At 50.1% G+C, this 23,387-nt stretch overlaps 1 protein-coding gene across 1 annotated transcript; it reads left to right on the forward strand.

Annotated features, from left to right (window-relative positions):
• The first annotated feature begins 14,437 nt into the window (after positions 1-14,437).
• On the forward strand, positions 14,438-16,035 carry SMIM32 (small integral membrane protein 32). The gene has a single exon (XM_072957009.1). It carries the CDS (start codon positions 15,046-15,048, stop codon positions 15,355-15,357), a length of 312 nt encoding a protein of 103 aa, XP_072813110.1. The 5' UTR covers positions 14,438-15,045; the 3' UTR covers positions 15,358-16,035.
• The last annotated feature ends 7,352 nt before the right edge of the window (positions 16,036-23,387 follow it).

The raw sequence follows: 23,387 nt of genomic DNA on the forward strand, positions 1-23,387 counted from the left end.
AGGCAACATCTGCCCAAACAGAAGTATACCAGGGCCTGTTCAGGTGTCTGAGTGCAGATTCCACACTCACAGGGTACACAACTCTTCCACTGTGCCACTTCCCACCCCGCCCCCCAACCACCTCCAGAGCCCGGTGTGCCCACAATAAAGCAGAGGGAAGGCAGGGCACACAGGAGGGGAGAGGAAGCATGGTGTGCAGGCTTTGTACTGGCTGGGATTCCCCCCACCTTGGGCAGGAAACAGATCTCACCCCAGCCCCAACCCAACCGATCAGAAACCAACACAGTCTGAAGCAGGGCAGTCATGTTCCTGCCTTGATATCTGCACCTATGTGGACACTGGGAAAGAAATCCTACTTTCCAGGGGGGTTACTGAACAGGAGAACGTGAATCTGGGACCCCAGTAGACCCCTCCCTGCCACACAGACAGGCTGTCTGCAAATGAGGTTAAACAGAGATGAGAAATTAAGGGTAGGGAAAAAGCAAAGGTAGGAGGGGATGGAGGAGAGGAGGAAAGAGAAGGAGCAGGAAGAGAGAAAAAAATGAGGAGGGGGAAGCAGGGAGCTGCGTCACATTCTTACCCCTGATGCCCTTCTTCCTGCAGCTCTATCTACATCTGGGAACTGTTCCAGAAGCCTTCTCAGCTTTGCTGCCAAATAAGTGCCATTTTTGTTGATGCTGGTTTGCACTGGGTTTCTGGATTTCATTTACATCCTCAGAATCCTGCTGAACACAGAAACATCTCTAGGACTTCTCTGTACCACCCTCCCCCTGGGGCTGTTTTGCATTTAAGTGGTTAGAGGAGAGAGAGCCAGAAACTGCCTGGACTATTTTTCCTGAGATTCCATAAGGTTCCGGACAGCGCGTAACATCCTCAAGCTGGTGAAACTGTTCAAGGCTGAATCCACAAAATAAGGGCTACTCTAAGTGATGGGTGCACCTTAGGACTAGGGGAGGAGTCTTCTCCCTGCTCTGTCCAGGCTCCGGCCTAGAAGGATCCAGAAGTGGCACCTGGGCACTTCTGTGATGGACAGTGGCCCCAGTGAGGCACTTTTCAACCACTGTGTAGGTAAATTGTGGAGTGCTAGGTGGGGAGCAAAGCAGAGAGGGAGACAAGGCAGTGAGTAGGGGGGCTACAATTATTGCTCCTGTTTGGGAGCGTTGCCACTCAGAGACCCCAGAAATAACCAGCAACCACTTTGAGAATGACCAATTTCTGGCTGGTGAGTTTCCTGCTATAAACAGGAAATACAGCCTTATTTTACAGGTGAAGTAGACTTCAAGTTACATAAATACAACCCAACATGGGACGTGGGGGACTTCTGCTGCTTTGGGGGCACACAGATCTTGAGAGTAGCACCAATCCCAGCAGCTGTACCACTGACTCAGGGTTTTCAGACTGGTGTTCACCGGGGGAGCGGTGACCGCCCCAGACCGGAGCTGGGTCTGTCTCCACGAGGGAGGAAGTAACTCCAGATCATTTCAATGACAGAACAGAACAGAGCCCCAGGGGTTCACTCTCAGCTCCAATCAATCACAGGACAGACACTCCAGCAAAACAGAGCCTCTGGTGGCTCCCCAGCCTGTGCAACTAAAATAGAAGCCCCCGAAGCCTGCGGGCCCTGCGGAAGGTGAACGTTCTGAGAGCCTAGCTGCTTTTTTCAACACATCTTCACATAAAGATGCTCAGAGCAGCATCACTGTCTGTCACCAGCAGCGTGAACAGAATGTGTATTCTGTGCTCCAGCAAAGGCCCTGGGGCTAGAGAGCCAGGTGTCTCATGATATTCCCCTCCAAAGACACACAGATGTGCTGCTGCGCCCTGGGACTTCCAGGCCTCTCTGTCCCCAGGCCCCAGCTCAGAGGTGAACGATCCCCTCTGAGCTGAGGCTGCAGCCAGAGGACGGTACAAATCAGTATTCTAGTCACTCTGGACAGATTCTCAATTTTTCTCCCAAAGGGTAGAAATACCATTCTGGTGATTCTTAAAAGACCTTCCAGCCTGCATACTTATGACATGAAAGATTCAGCCTGAGGTAAGACATAAGGGGCCTCTTCTGGAGAACGGAGCTCATGGTTTGAGACAAAAGCACAGAGGCAGGAAACCAAGGGAACTATGACTTCCCACCCAGCCCAGGTGTGTGCCCACCCACAGGGTCCCGAGGCAGGTGCCAGCAACTCTGAAGAGACCCAAGGTGTGCCCAGCTCCTGCTGGTCATCCCTGGTGCCCACCACATGATTGGAGATGAGGGGAACGATTCAGAGGTGAAAATGGGATCTGGGCCAAGCCTTCCAGCACTACAGCCAGAGGAAGAGGAGGCAGAGTGGAACACACGGCCACACGGGTACCCCTGGCGGCAGAGACGTGAGGCAACCCAAGTAGGTGTGAAGGGTGGTGACATCCGTGGCTCTGTCTTCGTGGAACCTGGGGATGTGTGCAGGGACTCTGCAGGCCTCTCCAGAGGCCAACCCCTCCCCCACCCCTTCCTCTACCCCAGCCCTTCCCGACCCCTACCCCTGAGAGAGAGAGAAGGCCAGAACCAACATGCAGGGCAGCATCTGTGTGAAGCCACACTACTGCAGAGGGAAAATGACAGAGAAACTGCCTACCTGCCAGGCCTCCGTGTCCCCTCCCTGCAGGCTGTGGTCACTCAGGGGCAGAAGCCAGCACTGGGACAGAGCAGCTGAGCGGGGGGCTGTGTGACCTCCCCTACCCTGCCACAGCCCAGGCCTCCAGGCCCCGCAGCACTGCTGCTGGCGGGAAGACAGCAGGGAACACAGGCCTGGCCTCTGCCCTGTTCTATGAAGGGAGGGTGAGGTTGTGGGGAGCGACTACATCAGGGACCCCCAGAAAACACGCCTGCAGGGACCCCTGCCTCTGCTTCCTCCCCTCCCCCATGGATGCCAGGCTTGTCGTGCGGCTCTGAGGACCCAGTTCAGTATGAGCCATGGCTCCTTAGGCATATGCCCACGGTGCCTTGTCCTCGTGGAAGCCGGCTGCACTACTCTATGCTGAGACCCGTGTGGAGAGGAACCTCGGAGGACGAGGGGCATCTGGTCTTTCCAGTCGAGCCAAGCTCCTGGCCGAGTGCAGCCGCGGGAGTGGGTGGGCCACATGGAGCAGAACTGCCCAGCTGAAGCCTGTCAACCACAGAATTGAGACAGGAGGGAAAGGGGCAGTGCATAGCCACTCAAGGAATGACACGGCAATTGTCACAAAGATGGCGGAAGATTAAACTCCCGGTAGACTTTGAGGCCCAAGATGGTGGGAGATTCGACCTCCAGTGGGCCTTGAACTTCATTACACGCTCACTGTAATACAACAGCCTGGTGAATGACACACCCACAGGTGCCATGGCAGTTCTGAGACTGACCATAAAAGGTCAAAAAGTTGGCAGTGGCCCAAATCCTGGGAACCCCTGCCCCTTCCTCAAAGTACCTGGAATACTCGTTCTACTCATTAGCATATGAGATTACCAAGCCCATAAAAGCCAACACCTTGTCACCAACTCTCTTGCCTTCTGAGATGGCCTGCACTCTATGGAGTGTGTATCTACTTTTCCTTTAACTCTCCCCCCACCACACCTTGTGGCCACTCTGGCCTTCTGAGATGGCCTGCACTCGGTCTATGGAGTGTGCATCTCTGAATAAATCATTTACTCAGCTATGGCTCACTCTTGAACTCTTCCCTGCACAAAGCAAAGGACTCTCACTAGATGGGGCACATTCCAGGGACTCACCTGGGACCTGGAACATAGCCATCCTCTTGCACCTCCCATTTTTTCCTGTATCAGAATTATGGAAAACAACAATGTGCTGTTTTAACACCCCAGCAATAAATAAGTCACACAGAGGAAATGAAGGGTGGTCCAGGAACCTCTAACTATAGGAGAGGGATCTCACCCATTCACCCAAAGAGAATGATGTACTCCTTGTGCCTCAATCAACAGCCCAAGAATGCAAGTCAGCCAGTGATAATGAAGCCACAGTGAGTGTTCCCCACGAACCAGATCAGCTGTGCTCTACCTGGAAAGAAATCCTGTTTCTGTCCACCAATAGATACCCAAAAAAACAGCTCTGGCCATCTTGTGGAAAGAGGCAGACTTTGTTGAAGATGCTGATTGGAGCCAGTCAAGCCCCCATCTGGGAGCAGTTAAGTAGATTTGTGAGATTTTTTAATCAGAGTGGTGGACAGTTACAGAGGAGCAGTCAATGAATCACTGCCCACGGGCAATGATAACCCTGTTTCCATTCCCATCCTTTTAGCTGCCAGGGCACTTTCATGTCCCTTACCTCATTTAATTAAAACAGTAACCCAGCCAGGTGGGCAGGGCAGGATTTGTTATCCTCTTTGCAAAGAAAGAGCTTAATGCAAGGGTCCAATTGAGTAGAAGTTCAACACCCGAGGCCCCTGAGTCCTGGGACCAGGACTGGATACAGAATGGGTGCCAAAGGACACAGGTGAATGGGAAGGGTGCCCACCTGCTGGACAACATGTGTAGAAGCTCTGTCCTAGGAAGCAGTTTGGCCAGGAGAGACTCACTTTGCAGGGCATTTCCTTGGACTGCCTGCCTCAGAATCAATCCCCTGGGGCACCTGCTGATAATGTGGAACTACAGACTGCGAATGAAGCCTAGGAATCTATATTTTAAAATGCTCCTGGGTGACTTTGATAGTCGACTGTATTTGGACACTATTGCCACAGAAGTTCTTTTAGCTGGTTATCAAGTCACCTGACCGTGGGCAGTGGAAACAGGACTGCAGGCCCATGGACCACTGCTCTCGCTAACTCTCTGGTCTTCACCAAGGAGGTAGGACTGATCCAGTTTTGGAAAAATGTGTAAGATCTGGACATGTAGAAAAGATGGGGGATAAAGCATTGGAGGCACCAAGAAAGAAAAAGTTGGGGAGACATTCAATCCCACTCTACCCTATACTGTGTAACCACCATCAAACAGCATCACTATGAAGCAAAAATTCAGTAAAGGAACAGAAAGTACTAACAGGTTGGGGTAATCACATTCTCCAGGGGTGGCCTGGTTTGGATCTGGTCTCCTGTTTCTTGGAGGTGAGGAAATGTCATTTCTGCACGGGGAAACAGGGTCCCTTCTGCCTCGGTCCTGGGATCTCAGGGCTCACCTGGGGTCAGAGAGCAGAGCACTGAGAAGACTACCTGCCCCAGAGAGGACAGCAAGCTTACTGGATGTCCTGCTATTGGACCGCCTGGTAGGGACTCTCATCCTCTCAATCCCCCATCCCCCCTGTGGGCAGGTTCTGCCAACAGAGATGGCAAAACAACAGAGAAACTCCAAGCTCCCACCAGGCTAAGTAAGTTGTGGGCTGGTGGCGGGGGAGGGGGTGGGGCACGCCTCTTCCCACCACAGCTAATGGGGGAGATGCAGGGAGAAAGGGGAAAGACACAGGGCAGAGATTCACTTTTTATTTTTATCACTCTTTCCGACTGTGATGGAATCTGAGACACTTCCGTTGTGTATCAGGGGGAAATGTGTGGTTTAAGTGCGCTTGTAATTAGACTCAGGTAATTAGCTCTTTAATAGTCAGCATGTTTCTCCCTCCAGCTCACTGAGCCCCCTCTTGCCTCTGCTCTGTTTTCATCCTGCCCCCCTCCCCACTGGCCCTGCTCAGGCGGGGATGCCTTAAAGGGCCCTGCTGGCTTGTCACCTTTCTTGTCTCTTTCTTTCAAATTGCCTGATTGGCTCTGGTGGGCCTTTTCTGACTTGAAATTGAGTGAGGCTCTGAGCAAGGAAGGGCTCTTTGAGGCTAGGGGAGGAGATTCTGGGAAGGGAGCTTGGACAGTGAAAAGGCCTGGCCCACTCATCCTCTGGCTCAGCAGAGCCCAGCCTGGCGGACCCTCCTGCCTGGTGTACCCTCCTGCCTGGCAGAGGAGAGAATTTCTCCCTGAATTCAGGAATGACGAGAACATCTCTTCCATCCGGGCTGTCTTCTCAAGTGGATGCAGGGATGCAGAAAAGTGTCCTCAGTGATGGTACTATCAGTGTCCTTGTGACTCTAGGATTCCCAACCAGGGCCACTACTTCTCTGGGCTCCAGCCCCACCTTCAGCCCATGCTTTCCAGGCTGGGGCAGGGAGGGGCTCAGAAGGGCTGAAGGAAGGGTGATGGATGAGGCACTTAAGGAACAAGGACCCCAGAGAGGGGAAAGAAATAAAAAAGCAAATTACTTTTAAAAAATTATTATTCTCATTAAAAAATCAAACATGGTCACTGGAGAAATTTTCAAAAAGCAGAAAATGAAAATTGCCCTTAACCCTACCATGCAGAGATCATTATTAGGGGGTATTTACTTGTGGTTTTCTTTGCATATTATATCAGTCTTAATCTACAAAGTCAAGTGGGTAAGAAATGTCACGTTATTTTTCCATCTCTGCAAGGATCCCTCCCCTGAAGTGGTAGAAATCTCAGTTCTGAGTTCCCCCCACCCACTCCCCTGGCACTGAGCTAAATTCTGCCGGAGGAAGGTGGGTGGGCGGTCATCCCACCCACAGCCCTCTCTGCACTGGTGTCCACCAAGCAGGCGTCCACCACCACTGCTGTTCTCGCTGCTTCTAAAAGGTCAGTCCTGCAGGTCCCTGCTACGTGGACCCTCATTCCCAACCAAAGGATGTCCTCAGACGCCGCCTCACCACACTCATGGTCTTAAGCTCTGGCATTGAAGCCCTCTGTCTGTCTCCAAACCACTTTGGAGACAACTAGCTGTGGCCCCTCTCCCACTGCGCGTCCAGGCTTTGGTGAGCTTATAGGAATTGTTCTACAGCCTCACACCCAGCAGGGCTAGGGGAACCATCCATACTCTGAGGGCTCCTGCCTCCCTAGGGCTCTACCCAAAGAAAGTATTTATTATCTCTCTCTGCACCCTGTTCCCCAAAACTCTCTGGGGTCTGTCCTCCCTATGCCCCCTTTCAGGGATCCACCAACATCTAAAGTCTCCTCATCTCCCCATCAACTCTCCTCTCCTCACCTCCCACCCCTCCCTGCCCCAAGATCACAGAGATGTCTTCTAATTTCAGGAATGGGGAAATTTGCCCTTACAGAGGGCTACCACATAAGGTTGAGCAGCACGTGCACTGCACAAACGTGGCCAACTGTGGGGTGAGGGCACAATAGGAGGCTAAAATCTGCCCTTGCCCTGCCAAAGAGAAAGGCGCCTTTGTAGAATTAATACAAAGGTGTCACATGTGCTAGCCACAGCCCTGCCCTTACTCATCACATCCTGTCCCAAACCTCATACCCAGGCCTAGACTTCTGGAACCCAAAGCCAATAATTTGACTCCTTTGTTAAATCTGTCATCCTTTCCCTGAGGCACTTAATGTTGGGCCGTCTGATTGCCATCTGCCTGCAAAGAAGGATCACAGGTGTCAGGAAATGCAGAGAGACACCTTGCTCAGTACTTGAGGATATCACACACACACACATACTCACACACACATACACACTCCTAGCTCCAAATGCTAGAGATTCGAATCTTTCGGGTTGAGGCCAGAACCTGAATTCTAAAAGCTCCGAGTTGATTCTGAAGGAGTCAGAGGAGAAGAGGTATTTTGAGGAGAAATAGATCCAGTCCCTGGAGAATGCTGCCCCACAGCTCAACACCTCACGGCAGGGGTGGGAAACGATGCAGGATGCTGCCTATCCTGCCTGGGCAGGTGAACTCGGGATCGGGCTGGGCTGGATGGGGGACTGTCGTATCTCAAAATGCCCTTAACACCCCCACGCGTCTTCCTGTTTTACTTATTTGGTTCCAGCTAGGATGTTGAGAAAATCCGCTCAACACTGTATCTGGGGGAGTGTCATCCTAAAGGCTTTCTCAAAGAAGGGCGAGATGATTCCCAGCCATCCTGCCCACTTCTCCCACCCGGCAGAGAGAGCTCCCAGGCAGCCTCCGTAGGGAGCAGTGGGAGATGCCCCTTCCCCAGCAGGACTGGGGCACAGGGACCACGCGAGCCTCTCCAGAGGAACCCTTCCTGGATGGAGACGCCCTAACTTCTGGGAGCCTGAGCTCTAGGGGAGGAACAGGTCAAATTTCTATTGCCTCAGCATAAAATGGCAATGCTAACGTAGTTTCTAATTTAGATTTTAAAATGCCATTTAAAGGACAGCTTCAGTTCTCTCACTTAAAACTTTTTTTAAAAATCACATTTCCTCATGAATCAGGCCATGGATGTATTTGTCCCCGCTCCCCTGAAAAGAACTGACAGAGCATAAAGGACATTCTCTAGGATTTCTTCATGACCAGTGTGCTGCTGCTCCTTCCGTCAGGGACCCTTTCTCTGGCCCTACACCACATCCACTGTCCCTTCTGCCTGCGGCCTCTGACAAGCATCCTGACCCCGCCGCTCCTGGTGGGAGAACATGGCATTGCCCAGCGGCAGAGGCACAGGAAGAACAGGGAAGAAATGAGAGCTGTCCCCCATGTGCCCCAGATCCTGCCCAAGGAGAAGGTTGGAGCAGGGCTGATTGGTTGTAGGGAGGGACTGATCCAAAACTGAGATACTTGGTATCCCTAGGAGTTTTATGGGAGAGAAACCAAGTTGTTTTTTGTTTGGTTTTGTTTCAACTTTGGAAGAAAAAGAAAACATAATTCTCTTTAATGGAAATTAGGAATAATCTTTCAGGAATAACTAGAAAATAATTAGCATAAAGAATATGCTCCCAGATTTTGTAAGCTTGGACTCTTTCTTGTCAAGGATGAAAATCCTTCCTACTATTATAAGTCTAGGTGGGGGGAGGGGCATGAACGTGGTCAAAGGATGTCGTTTCTCTCCTACCTACCCTCCCATGAACTTGGGAAGTGGCCTCAGGATTTAGGCCCATGAAGATGGGGTCTGCAGGAAGCCCAGACCAGCTGCCATAGGCCCCATTAAGAAGGAAGAGTTCTCTACAGGACCAGGTTTGCAGGCTTGGCCTGGTCCCTGGTATCAGAGGGTGAGGAGGGAGCGGATGCCTGTCCACACAGGGCTGGGCCCCAACCCCTGAGAGGGAAGTCAGGCCTCTAACTGCTCACCCAACCCCTGAGAGGGAAGTCAGGCCTCTAACTGCTCACCCAGGACCCCATCTCTGGAGCAGAATCTGGAGCCAGAGCTCAAGCCTGTCCTGCTGCACCTCCCCATCCTGGCCCAGCCTCTGCAGGCTGCCCCAGGTACTCACTCTGGGGACAGTCAAGAGAAGGATGTACTGATGACAGGAGCTGGGACACACCTTCCTGCAGGTCCCCAGTTTCCTGCTGACTCAGACCAAGTCTTTCTAGCTAGTGCTGCACTCAGCCATGAGGGTTATGGGGGTTGCCTGAGCCATCCCTTCTACCTCCCAGGTATAGGTTCATCCATACCTGAATCTTAAGAAGGTTGAGCTCAATGGCCCTTCCTGGTCCTTCCTTTGTGGTAGGTCCCCTGCCCCTGCTGTTCCCTACACCCCGTCTCAGGCATCGTGGACAGAGTTGGAAGCAGGACCAGCCTTCAGCTTGTCTGTTCTTGGAAACCCTCAGCTCAGAAATCTGAGTCCATGAGATCTGAAGCTGCTGTGATCCGAAGGCTCTCCCGGCCTCCACCGGCTCCACCTCATGCTCCACAGGTATTCCCACCAATAAATCTCTTGTACATGCTTCTCAGAGGACCCGAACCGATACAGGACCATCCTGGATTTGTGTTCTGGCCATAATCAGAATAATTAAAGGCAATTACAAGTAACTTTCGCATTGTATGATTCAAGGATGTTTAGTGCCATACCCGTGTACTATCTAAAATAGCCCTGCGTCTCACTTGAAGTATGCATACCAAAACTTAGAAAATGCAATCCAAAAGGAGCCAGCTCTTCCTGTGTGAGTTCTTTTGGCCTGGCCTCACCATCAAGTCCCAGAGCTTTCCAGGAAGTAGTTCTCCATCAGTGTCACAGAAGGGATGGGGTGGGGGGGCCTCTTAATTGACTGAACATGCCTCTCCCTGCCTTGCTGCGTGCCTCCACTTCTGGACCCCAGGTTCTTGGTGTCCCTCCAAGTGCAACCTCCAGGAGAGGCACCCCCTCCCTTGAAGTGCAGGGACAGGTATCAGATGGCCCCAGCCAGATGGCCACATGCCCCTAAGCCTGGTTATAAACAACAGTCCTGTTATTTTTGGCACATGCTGGCTCCCTCCCAGCTTCAGCCTACTTCTTGCCAGAGCAGTGGCCTGTTCCTTAGCATGCGGTGACCCCACTAACGACTCTAACCCAACACCCGGTCAGGCCCAGGCAGCAGGAGGAATACAGCTTCACCTTCGTGCAACCCCTGCACCTCCCAGAGAAGGCCAGGTCATCGGGCCCAGGAGCTGGCAATCAGTCTGCAATCAGTCCCAGCAGCCTTGAGTCAATGGGACACACTGGGCTAGAGGCCACACAGCTAAAGGGACCCAGAGAGACGGGTGACATCACATGTCACTGAGAGCAAAGAGAAGGATGTTGAGGCACTAACCAGTGAGACTTGCTAAATGCCCAGAGTCATCCCACCACCAGCCTACAGAGTCAGCACCCACAGCCTACAGATCCAGGTCCCAGGCGGCCCTGGGAGTCTCGTCACTGACTCTCCATCCTACAGGCCTATGGGAGCAGAGGCCATACAGGAAGATGCCCTCTCTGGGATGGGAGCCCTTTGTGAGCTCTCTCCTTGCAGAACCATCTCTGCCTCACACCCCATCCTTTCTCCAGTTTTCCTGCTCCACAAACCAGACTGCAATCCCTCGAAAGCCCTGGCCTGACCATTCTCCAAGCCTATTGCTGCCTATTTCCATTTGGAAAATCGCTTCATTTCTGAGTCTGGGCTTGGCCTACTTGCTATTTAGTTCTTAAAATGGACATTCTAAAATGCAACCTTCAGTCACCAATCACTATGGCCACCAAAGCCATCTGTTACCAAAAAAACAAAAACAAACACAAAAACACATTGCCAGGGGTGATGGTTAAAATTAAAAAATCCGGGAGCAAGGGCACCACCAGCATTCACGGAGGACGCAGAGGCTGCTCCATAGCAATTTAATGCATACAAAGCACAAGGAAAACCCACAGCAGCAGCAGCAAACTCCAGCCTCAGACAGCACCTTTCCACCCTTGATCTTTACCCCAGACTCTCAGTGACGCTGCGTGGTTTAATAATAATTCCCCTAGTGAGCAGAAGAAACAAAAATAGCTTCCCCAGGCACCGAGGCCGGCGCGGCACAGTTTATGAAATCCTGGGGCTGTAATGCTCTCAGTCTCCCAAGTTTCCATTAAACAGCTTAACAAATGGCCCCATAGTGGCCGGAAAGGCACCACTGCCTCTCTTCTCTCGGTCTCTCTGCAGACAAGACAGCTGGGAGGGAGCACGTGTCACTCAGCAACCATGTAATGGGAAAGAGGTCAAGCGGGGGTCCCAGCCCTCTGACCTCTGCCTGTCAAAGCCAACTTCCGAGCCCCTTTATAATCTTTCCTGAGACTTAAATGTATGGGTACACAAAGCTCCCTAATGGAAGGTCGCTCTGGCTTGTGTAAAAAGCTGTGTAAACTTCATCTCTGCATTTACTCAGCACCAGCCTTGTTTAATTTCCTGCCGGGGGATATTCAGGGAACGTGACTGCCCTCCCAGGGCTCTGAACATCCTTCGGAAAGAAACAGTGCCCTCCCACTTTGGAACCAAAGGACCCCCAAAAAAGGGCAAGATACCTCCTCCAACTTTACCAAAAGGAAAGGCAGTTTGACAGCATGCTCTGGGCTGAGTTTCTCACTGGAAAAAGCAGCTTAAGACTGAGTGGATGAGCACAGGCTGCCAAGTCTAGGCTGCTGGCACCATGACCAAGCTGTGTGAGCTTGGCAAGGGACACCACTTTCAGGGTTCCAGTTTCCTCCTGGGGAAAACAGAGGTGATAGCAGTGTCTGTCTCATAGGTTGAGAAAAAGCAAGTGCTTGGCTTATAGAAAGAGGTATGTGAATGGTGGCTACTAAAACTGCTCTCCATTGGAGGTGGCCCACTGTGGTGGTTCAGTGTGTGTACTCTGGAACCCACTGGCCAGGTTCAAGACCCAGCTCCACCACTCACAGGCTGCAAGGCCCTGCATGTATTACTTCTGCAAAATGCAACCTGATGATGAAAAACAGAAGCTCTAAGGAATGAGCATTGCCAGGGATCCCAGGTGCAGAGATTTCCCTGCCCAACCATGAACAACAGAGCTGCAGAGACTCACTATCTACACCAAACCCTCTGTAGACTCCACCTGTTCTGGGTCCACTCCCTGGATGTCCACAGCACAATTTCAAAATCAGAAGTTACTTATCATAAACCCTTACTATATAGCCCAAAAGGCTGACACTTGCCCCAGACTCCACTTAGGACATCTGAACTGAGCCGCTCAGAGTTTCTGCCACTGCCCTGTGTCATACCTGATTTCATGGGTGGAATGGAGAACAAGCAGGTCGGCAGGGCCATCGTGACTCCCCATATAAACACATAGAGGAAATTTCAGGCCAAACTGCAACCAGAGCTACATACCAAGAATATTTTGATGTTTTTCTTTATTGTGTATGTTTTAGATGGCCTCAATATTTAATGAAAAATAAATTTTTAATATTCAGTTAAAAATAATTTTGTTATACCGTAAAAAATAAAAACCCTGGGACCCAGGAAGTTATGGACAGCAGGGGCTTCACCTGGATAAAATCCTGTCCATTCAATCCACATGCTGCCTCTCCCCTTGGCGAAAAGTGTCCATGAGGAAGCTTGTTCTGGTTTCACATAATGTCCCTGGGATCCTGCTGGCTGAGTGAAATGCTGTTCCAAGTAGGTTGGGACTTCAGAGAAAGGGGCAACTTCTGCCCCTTGCCTGAGCAGCCCACATCCACAGCTGCTACATCACTGTTACGTGGAGGCTGTCCTGTGCTAAGAGCCTCTCAGAGCCAACTTCCCCATCTAGACAATGAGGAGTTGGCCTAAGCAGCAGCCAGGCCCAGGGGCTCAGAGTCCTATACCTTTGGAGCACACTGGGTAGCTCCCACCTCAGGACCAAGTGGGTAGATGGGATCATAGTGAGATCTGCCAGGTCCTGCTCTCCACCCCATACCCATACACAGCCCCCTCTGCACTCAGGGCAGGTCCCCACAGGCCTGTCTATGGGACTACAGGAAAACACTGAGGAGGGCCTCTCTTTCAGAGCACTTCTTCACCACACTTAGAGAGCAGTCAAACTATCTAAAGGGTCAGGACTTGGAACTGCAGTTTCAATGTTAGACAAAGAGCTGACGGAAGCATTTCTCCTGGACTGAGCTGGGCTTTGTGGGGATGAGCTTTGGCTGAGGGCAGCCTTGCCCATCTTCCTTGTTCTTGTGAAGCTTGTGGCCAGGTATGAGGTGTGGTGGGGGGAGAGGGAAGTTATGAACTCATCTTCCCACTAGTTCCCTCAGCCAGTGCTCACCAAGCTCTCGCACACCCTGTACCCCTTGATGTGGGAAGGAGGGCTGGGGAAGAGAGACAGTGCTGTGACCTTGGCTGACCCTGTAGGGGTCTCAGAGCTGGGACTAGGGTGAGGAGTGAGATGCCCAGGGTGCAAAATGGAAAGAGGCACACTCACTCTTGACTCTGTACTTGCACAACTTTGAGGGCAAGTGCCTCCTTTAATTTCGTGCCAGATGATGACAGTCCAGGGCAGTCAGTGCTTCTTGAGAAGTTCAGGGGCTGTGGTGGCTGGGGCACTGGTTCTCATTCCAGCCTGGGGGGCTTGGAAGACTTCTCAAAGGAAGTGAAGAGACTGGACTCCTGGAAAAGGAGAACCCCTGTCTCAATCCAGCTGACTGCTCGCCTCTGTCCTGGCCACCAAGTCTTTGCCAGGGCTGCCAAGGGCAGGCAGGCCAGCATGTCTTCCTCTTGTCCCCTGTGCCCCAGCAGAACAGCCCAGGGGCACCAAGCAAGTAAGCTCATGGTAGGGGAGCACATGTGTTCTCAGGGCACAGGCAGAGTGGAGCCTGGGCCCATGGAACCAGTCCAAGCTTGCGGGGGGCTCGTATCCTCTGCCCTTGCCCTCAGCCTCTCCTGGAAGCAGGTGCCCCCCCCTGAGCTACCCAGCCTTACGGCTCGGAGCCAGCCTCACTGTGTCTGGAGAGAGAATGTCCACGAGAAGAACGAAAGCAGGTATCCATGCCCGGCTGAGCCTGGTCTCTGAATTGGTTTGCTGTCCCTACTGTCTCTGTTTTGCGTCTGTCCGTCAGTCTGTAATCATCTCTTTGTCCATCTGTCTTTCCATGACCCTGTGTTTTTCCTCCCTCCCTGTCTTGGTGTGTCCCTCAGTCCGTGAGCGACAAGAGGCCGGGCTGGGGGCAGGCGCAGCCCTGTCCTCTCTCGCTCTCATTGGTTCGCAGCCGCTCCCTGGGGGCAGCCGCCGCCAGTTCCGCCCCCCGCCCGGGACCAGAGCGCGCGGGGCCACCTCAGAGCTGTCTTCTGCTCAAGACAGGAGCGCAGCAGCCAAAGCCAGTGGGGACAGGCTTGCAGCACATCGGGCATCTCGACAGGGACTCGAGGCTGCAGAACTGCTCCGAAACGCAGCGGCGGTGCGGGAGGACGCGGAGGACTCCCAGCTTTGGCCCTCAGTGTACTAAGCATCTCAGCGGCGCCCGGCAGGGACCTCGAGCTGCGGCCGCACTCACCAGGCACCTCTCGCCGCAGCTGCAGCCCAGGGGCGCCCCGGAGCCCGGAGCTCACCGGAGCTGGGGTCCGAACTGAGGGGGCGGCTGTAAACCCGGGTGGCTTGATTCGGCACCGCGGGTGGCGACGGCGAGAAACAGGGAAAGCCCGGGGATCACGGAAGCCGAGCCGTCCAGCTCCGAGCCTTGGGGTCCGCCGCCCGGCGAAGAGGGCGGCGAAGCGCGGTGGCCCGGGGACTCCGCAGCCCCGTTGGGCCCGCAGGCACTGGCTCGCTGTCAGCAGCGCGCAGCGGGGCGCGCCATGGAGGCGCCGGGCGGCGCCGGGCAGCGTGAGGCGAAGTGAGGTGGCTGGGCCGGGGTCGGCGGACCCGCGGGCCATGTACGGCGACGTGTTCAACGCCACGGGCGGCCCGGAGGCGGGGGTAGGCGGCGCGCTGGCCTTGGCAGCCACGGTCAAGGCAGAGGGCGCTTTGCCGCTGGAGCTGGCTACCGCGCGCGGGATGCGGGACGGCGCGGCCGCCAAGCCCGACCTGCCCACCTACCTGCTGCTTTTCTTCCTTCTGCTGCTCTCCGTGGCGCTCGTCATCCTCTTCATTGGCTGCCAGCTGCGCCACTCGGCCTTCGCCGCGCTGCCCCACGACCGCTCGTTGCGGGACGCCCGCGCACCCTGGAAGATGCGGCCGGTGTAGTGGAGGAGCGAGCCAGGGTGGCGGGCACCGAGTCTCGACCTCGCTACCAGCAAGCCGGTATGAGCGTGTCAGGGCGCGCCTGACGCCCCTGGAGGACACAGCGCTCTGGCCGATCACCCTTCCCGACCTCGAGCGGCACCCTGGGCATAAAGGGAGTCCGAGGTTAAAAGACTGCGGAGGGTCCCGAGCCTCGTGGCAGCCGCGAACCAAGGTTCTACTCCACTGGCTGAGCCTCTCTTTTCCGGGCAGCGGGTCTAGCCCGGGTGCCTTCCTGCAAGACTGCGCGCCCGCCGGGACGCGGGAGCCTTCCTCGCCGCTTGCTGATTTATATACTTTGCGCATCCAGCGGGCAGGCGAGGCGAGCGCGCAACCAGACAGGAGCTGCCCGTCCGGAGCCCCAGCCCTGTGGCTGTTTTCCCGCAGATGCTACTGCCTCTCCCACTCTTTGGCACCGAGGGTCCCACTAGGATCGGAGCGTGAACTCAGCCAGACTTGGGAATAATGGCCCTTGGGGGCTGCGTCCCCCCGGGGAAGTGAGGGGATGTGGAGATTCAGTGCGTTCCAACCGGGTTCAAGGACCTTTTCTTTGCCCACGCGCGCGGAGGGGAAGCTGGTCTAGAGAGGCAGGGTCCCACCTGCAGCACCCTGTGTTGGGGGATCCGCGTCCCACATAATCTGGGGCCGCATTTCTACAATAAAATCTCACTGAATTAGACCCGGTGCTGAGAATGCTCTGGTCACTGGTTGCGCCACTTTGGAAGGGGATAAAGGGCAGACTGATCCTGAGCAGGCTGAGACCCAAGAGCAGCATGCTTCCCACCTACTGTGACCCAGGTCAGTTTTAATGAGACTTAACTCCGCTCAAACCTTCCCCAGGGTCAGGCAGTTAACTTGCTCTGGGAAATGTTTTCGGAGCCAGTCTGAAAGAGGAATTGCTGCCTCATTTGCTGAAAAAAATTTTCTGTATCGGGCTCTGTGGAGACCTCCCCTGCAGGGCCGTTCCTCCCACCTGGCATCCTCCACTCCGTTGCTCTCGGGGCTGCTCCTGGGCCTGAACCCTTCCAAGTATTTACAGAACCGTGCGGTGAAGGAAGGGCGTGAGGGTGAGGCGATGGGGGTAGCTGCTCAGCACTTCTTCCCAAAGTAGGCAGGAGGCCAGCAAGAAAGCAATGGATGAATAAGCCCAGCTAGGAGGAGCTGATTTCAAAGAACCTGAGAGGGAACAGAAAGAATTATGATAACCTTGACCATTTTCAAAGTTAATCTAATTCTAGGGAGTCTTCTTTATGGCAGTTTAAAATAGTTTCATGAGTCACTTGGTTCAGTAGGGCACTAGAGCATAGAGACTTTGACTAAATGGAAATTTGGTAGATCATCTAATCCACTAGTTTTAAATAATATAGGGGTCACTCAGGTTTTGAGAATCTGAAGAATGCTAAGGACACCTGTCTGGCAAAATGCATACAGGCACACAACTCTGCAAACCTTTTGTAAGGGCTGTCAGGCACTGAAATTAGTTTAAGGACCCAAGCTGAGGCTGGAAAAAGACTTGCTAGGGCTCCAGTCTCAGGCCAGGGCTCCCTCCTGCCACTTCTCAGCCAGTACCTAAAATTCCCTCCAGCTTCTCTCCCATGAAGCCTCAGAAATGAGCAGTTGACAATGTTTCATCTTGGGCTTGATTACTCATGGCTTGGACAGCTAACACCAGCCAAGCCTAATGGAGCTAATTCTGTGATACCATCACAGAACACTTTAGTTTGGTTTTGGGAAATGTGACCAAACCTTTCTAGCCTATAGTAATGGTAGCCCAGCTAATCTGTGTGATCCTTGGTTGCAGAGAAGATTAAATGGCGTTAAGTGTTAAAGAGATATGAGAGCCCCTGGCCAGCATAATGAAATCACACATTGCTGATATGGGGGACCCTTAGGCCTTAATCTGGGGGCTGTGAGAGGTAGGGGACTAATGTAGAGGCAGTGTATCCCTCCTCCACATCTCCTGAGGGATATATCTCAAGGCAGTATGCAGAGTGGTAAGAAGCACAAGTTCTGGAGTCTATCTGGCTTTAAATCTCAGCTCCACTGCTCAGTGGCTGTGTGACCCCATGCAAATTCCTTACTCTATCTTAACCTGTCTCTTCATCTGTGAAATGGGTATATCACCTAGCTCCACAGGGTTGAATGTCGAACGACATAACCAGTGTAACATGCTAGCACCCAAATGTTAGCTGTTATTGTCACTGAGCCTTAGGCTTGAGGCAGCATTGCTGAAGGGACCCTCCAACAGGATGTGCTTTTACCACGGCTCCCTCTCTACTGTGATCACAAATAAATTCAAGGGGAGAATATGGGTGGATGACTGGTGTAGAGGTCACCTGAAGTTCCTGGGGCCAGATTCAGCTGAAGCCAGAGTGATCCAGGAGGCTCTTGAGATCCCTTAATAAAATACTGGCCCAAGGCATTAAGAGGTTAAAGCTAAAAAGTGCTAAGATGGAGACAACTTGGAAAGCTTCTTTCTGATGTCTCTACAGGTTGCAGTGGTCTTAGCCACCTAAGCCAAAAGCTTCAAAGGACAGGCACTTCTGGAAGAAAGTCCTAGGTCGTTAGATCTATTCAGAGCTGGAATCTAGAAACTAAGCAGGGTCAGTGAGAGGAACCAGATTACAGTTCTGCTTTTTGCCAACACTGTGATGCTGAATAACTTCATTTCCTTCTCTAGGCTAGTGTTAGACTAGTTGAGCAGTAATGGGTCCTTCTGCATGTGGGACCTAGCCCCAGATTCCCCCCTGAAAAGCAGGGATGTGGCTGAGTTCATGCCTGTCTTATGCTGATATGCAGGGTAAGTGGGCCACAATGTGGTAACTGGACATTGAGATGGATATCAGGGAGGCCAGTCTATGCACACACATCCTTCTGCCCTTTGTTCTTCCACCAATCCCACGATGCCTCAGAACTACCTTTGGAGAGCTGGGCATGGCAGGCTAAAAATAGGAATAGGTTCATGACACAGGTGTTTGGGCCCCTCTGCCATAACCAGCCACTGGGATTGGGCAAGAGGACTAGAACACATTTCTGCTGGGGGTGAGGGGTGGCAGGGTGGAAATTGGGAAAGGTAGTTGCAGATGCCAGGAACTAGGGAGAAGCAGCATAATGTACTGACCAAGGGCCTGAATCCTGGAGCCGGGTAACCTTACCTTGGCCATCCATTCTAAGCCTTGATCATGCTTCTGGATTTCTGAGAGCCTGTTTCTTCACCTGTAAAATGATAGAAGATAATAACAGTACCTGCTTCATTTACAGAATGAATAAAACTCACCACCTTTCCATTTAAATTAGATCTTCCTCCAGTCCTCTCCATCTCAGCAAAGTGCACCATTATCTGGTTGCCCAAAGTGAAAAGCACATGGTGGTCACTCTGACCCCAAACTCTTCTTCATCCTCCCGTATGCAATTCATCACCACTCTACTCCATCCACTTCCCTCCACTCCATCCACTCCCTTCCATCTCCACCATTGTCACCTAAATTCAAAGCCCAGCATCTACTTTCACCTCTCTAAGAAGCACATGTCCGACCCCAGTATCTGCCTCCTGCCCCACCTTACATTCCAGTTCTTGCTCTCAGGATTTAAAACAAAACCCTAACCTCTGCCTACAAGATGCAGCCCCCACCAACCTCTCAAGCCTCATCTCCTCACACTCCTCTTGAACTCCAGGCTCTAGACACCATGGCCTTTTGATCCCTGAGGCCTCTCTGCCTCAGCTGCTTGTCTCCTCTCCATCTGACTAATGCCTTCTCATCCTTCAGGTCTCAACTTAATAGCTCTTCCTTGGTATGGGTTTGCCTGAGTTCTCAGAGAAGAGCAGTTATAGTCTTTCACAGACCCCGATCAGCTCCCTTATCACAACTATTAGATAACTTTAATTCACACTCCAGTGTCTCTCCCTCTACTAACATGTAAGCTGTATGAAGTCGGGGACAACATTCGCCTGCTCACTGCTACTTTCCCAATGCCCAGAACAGTGTCAGGTATAAAGTAGACATGGAATAAGTATTTGTTGAATGCAATACAGTGGGAAGACAGAGCTAGAGGTTAAGGCAAATTTGCCCGTGGGTTCTTCTTCTAAACACTTCACCTGTGATTTTCTGCCTTAAACTAAACTGGTATCAGATGAAGTACTGAGTTGAACTCTCACTGATCAACCCTCCAAGTGGTCAGTGTCCTGGAGATGGTAACCCACAAAGTTGTTAGCACTTCCATTTCTTTTCTCATCTATGTAACACGTCAGTAATTCCTGTATCCCCAGCAGAGACTAAAGAGCATGCAATTTACAAGTTTGTACCTTTGGCCGTTTCTGCTTGAATTACTCCTTTTCCTGCAGGGAAGCTGAGATTTTTACCGTATCATTCATAGTCTTCTGAATTGCCTTGACTGCGAATCAATTAAATCACTACTTCACATACTGACTGACTCTCTCATCCTTTCCTGGACTTTGATCAAAGCTTTCCTTCTCAATGAGACCTTCCCTGATTTCTTGATCTCAAACTTCAGCCATCTTCCTCCCTCCACTCCTGACATTTCAAATCTTCCCTTACTACTTTTTCTCCTTAGAACTTACCACTACTCTATATATTTCATTTATCTTGTTTTGTGTCTCCATCAACCAGAATGAAGATGCTTTAGAGAAAGAATTTTGTTTTATTCACTTTATGCTCAGCCTGACATCTATTAAGCTCTCTAATATTAACTGGACGAATGAACAAACAACTTGATACTTTTTTTCAGGACCAGAAAAAAATCCAGATATTCAGAAAAACAGGAGCAGATTTTTTTTGTTTAAGTCTCCCTGATTCTTCATTTCTGTCCCTCCTCCACCCTCCAAAACAGATCAAATAACCCTAACCAGATAGGGACTGAAATCATTAAACTATGTTATATTATAGCTTCATTTTCCATGAGAACAGGAATGACTTGCTGTGAGAGCTCTGCTGCCTGGCATAAAGCGTGACTTGCAGTCAGCATTCAGTAAGGGTGAGACTAAGTGAATGAGCAAGTAAGGATAAACTAGGCTAAGGCCTGAACTGTTCTAACAAAGAACATTCCCCACCTCCAAGTTTCTTTTCCAAATAACCTTCCAAGGGTAGCACAGCTCTATCACCCTCATCCTTTGGCATCCATGTCCACTGACACTCATCTCTGCATTCCAACCACAGGGAAGGGGAAAGAACAAGAGGAATCCTCTTTGGAGCATTATGCCACAATGACTGATACCTTTTCTGCTCATGTCCATTGGTCAGAACTAAGTTGCATGACCATCCCTAGCTGAAAGGGAGGCTGGGAAACGTGGTCTGGGCTAGACAAAGGTCTTTGATGAGTGAAGAAGGAGAGAATGGATATTAGCAAACTTACAGTAGTTGATTAAACAGACAGTAAAAGAAAAGCACCTTTATTTTCATACGAAGATTGTATTTGCAGGCTTATTGTTTATATATAACTAGTTTGTGCTGCATTCATCATCTTCACCTTCACTGCCATCATGAACCTAGTCTAAACAAATTCTGTAAAATTCATAGGATTTTATATAAAGAAAAGTAATGTTTACTATTAATCTCAACTTATGGTGACAGAGCCCTTCAAACTCCCTGTGCTTTCCCCCACCCCAACAATCACACATGCACTCTTCAGCAAAATTAATCTTTTATTCTGAAGTACAAATACAGGTCGCTATATTCTGTCTCTCAAAAGCATTACTTGGGTGTCCCACCTGAATGCAATTAGAAGTCTGTTCCTTGGGCACAACAGTTGGGGGTGATATTATAAGATCTAAACCAGGGCACTAAATCAGACTACAGGGTTCTTAACACTGCCACCTCTGTAAGCTATGGAATAAAAAGTATACTCTTTGGCGGGACGGGGTGGGTATTTTCTCTTGTCAAATACATCTAGAAAACTATGCCCTTTCAACTTTCTCTGGGAAAATACTAAATGCCAACATGTTAAAGCTCCAACTTGACTGTTAATTTTGTAGGTTCTCTAAGCAACAATCCAGGCACTTGACAATTCTGGGGCAAAGGTCCAAAAGTTCAAAGAGAAAGAACAGATATTCTAATTTCTAATTTCTTAGTTGAGTTTCCCCTTTTCCTCTCCTTTGAGGCATGCAATAAAGAGATCTAATAAAGTGCTGAGCTTCAATCCAACCAATTAAGAATAGTCTTACTATATAATTTAAAGCTAAATTCTAGCATAAAAAAATCACATCTGACTCCAGTACTCTCATTCATTCAACAAATACTCGAGTGCTTACAGTATATGAAGAACTGCTCTAGCAGTGGGAACACAGGTCTGGCCGCAGCTTACATTCCCATGAGATGAGACAGTCTATAAACAGAGTAAAGAAAATATGTAGTATTTTGGATGGTGATAAATGATATAAAAGATGAAAAACTTTTTTTTGTTCCCCTTATCTTCTAAGATCTTATTTTCCTTCTATTTGAAAGCTTTCCGAGAGTAATCTCCCCCTCTTTTTTTTTTTTTTTTAATCACTGCAGCAGTTTCATTAAAATATCTGGAGAACTAAGCTTGATGTAATACATTTTGGAAAAGTCTGCCATTAAACAAAATAAGAGAGAGCTAGCTAAGAGATGACAATGCTCTCTCAGGTGTACAGAATTCAAGAAACACTTTGGAACCAAAGCAATTCCTCTGAGAACCCTTTCAGAAAAGGAGGTACAGCTTCACCCATCATCAGCTAAATTTGTGTCAAAGAGAGGAGAGGACTGCTGGAGAGTGATGACATGAGCAGGTTAGAAGGATAATATGCATAAATGTTAATGGTTAGCTATTGGTTTGGGATTTTTAGTTTATACTTTTCTGTACTGTTAGAAGTTCTCAGCATTTACCTCACATTAAAGTATTATCTAATATGAAGTAGCAGGTGAGGGGAAAGGGGCAAGAGATTAAGATAAAGTATAAGGAAGCTTTCAAAATCCATCCCAAACATCAAAAAATTGCTTCATGAAAGGTCTCTCACAGGAACTACACACACATCAATCTGAAACAATATGGATAATACAATCTTAACCACCAACCAAAATCCCCCTTCCACCTCCCACTCAACATACTTTAAGATGGAGATGTTTAAACAAGCTGTCAAAAACTCTCCTTTATATTTTCCCTGTAGCCCTTTTCCCCTTTAAAATACAACCACAAGAAGTGGTTTAGATAAAAAGAACACAAGATTTTTTTTACCAGTTTATTAAACACAGGCTTACAAATTCAACAACTAAAAATACTGTAATATTTAAAATGTTAAACAGGGGGAAAGCACTTTCTTATGGCCCACTGAGAGCCTTCTTATAAAATATGAACTGAATCAAAACAGCTGTAATATGGAGTAGCATCAGCCATTGAGTCTCACATCTAAAAGAAAACCGAAGCAGCTGTCACAGCTGAGCTCTCTGTCACCCGAACTGTTTTGGCTATAGCAATTTGAAAACTATTTATCTTAAATTGGAGAGAAGCCAACACCTCTCACTGTTCACTGAACTCTTTTGCCAGAACAAATGTTTTAAAAATATGCTTCTAAAAAAGCCAGCGAAGTTGCTACTAAATACCTTACTAAGTGCCTTACACTGGAAATTAAAAAGGCAAAAGAAGAAACTGATTTGCAGAAATGGATTATTTTGATGAAGCCATAGAGAATAAGAGTTTTTATATTTATTCTTTTGGGTTATCTCGTTTGGGTTTCTCCTAGTGGGGGGACATAGATTTTCACTATATCTTTCTAATTAGAATGAGTTTGTGTTTCTTGTATATAAAACACAGAAGGCGGTAAAAGTAGGCACTTGGTGGGGATGACAGAACTATTTGACTTTTAATTTTTTGAAAAAGGAGAAAATTAAGAAAAACAAGGCTAATTCACAATGTGGGTAATCAAGGGTTAATCTACTAAGGTCAAGTAGCATCAGAAGGAATTCCTCCAAATCAAAGAAGTAGAAGAAATACAACAGTAATAATAATAATAATAATAGTAA

Source organism: Vicugna pacos, chromosome 3 (assembly GCF_048564905.1).
Source record: "Vicugna pacos chromosome 3, VicPac4, whole genome shotgun sequence".
NCBI lineage: Eukaryota > Metazoa > Chordata > Mammalia > Artiodactyla > Camelidae > Vicugna > Vicugna pacos.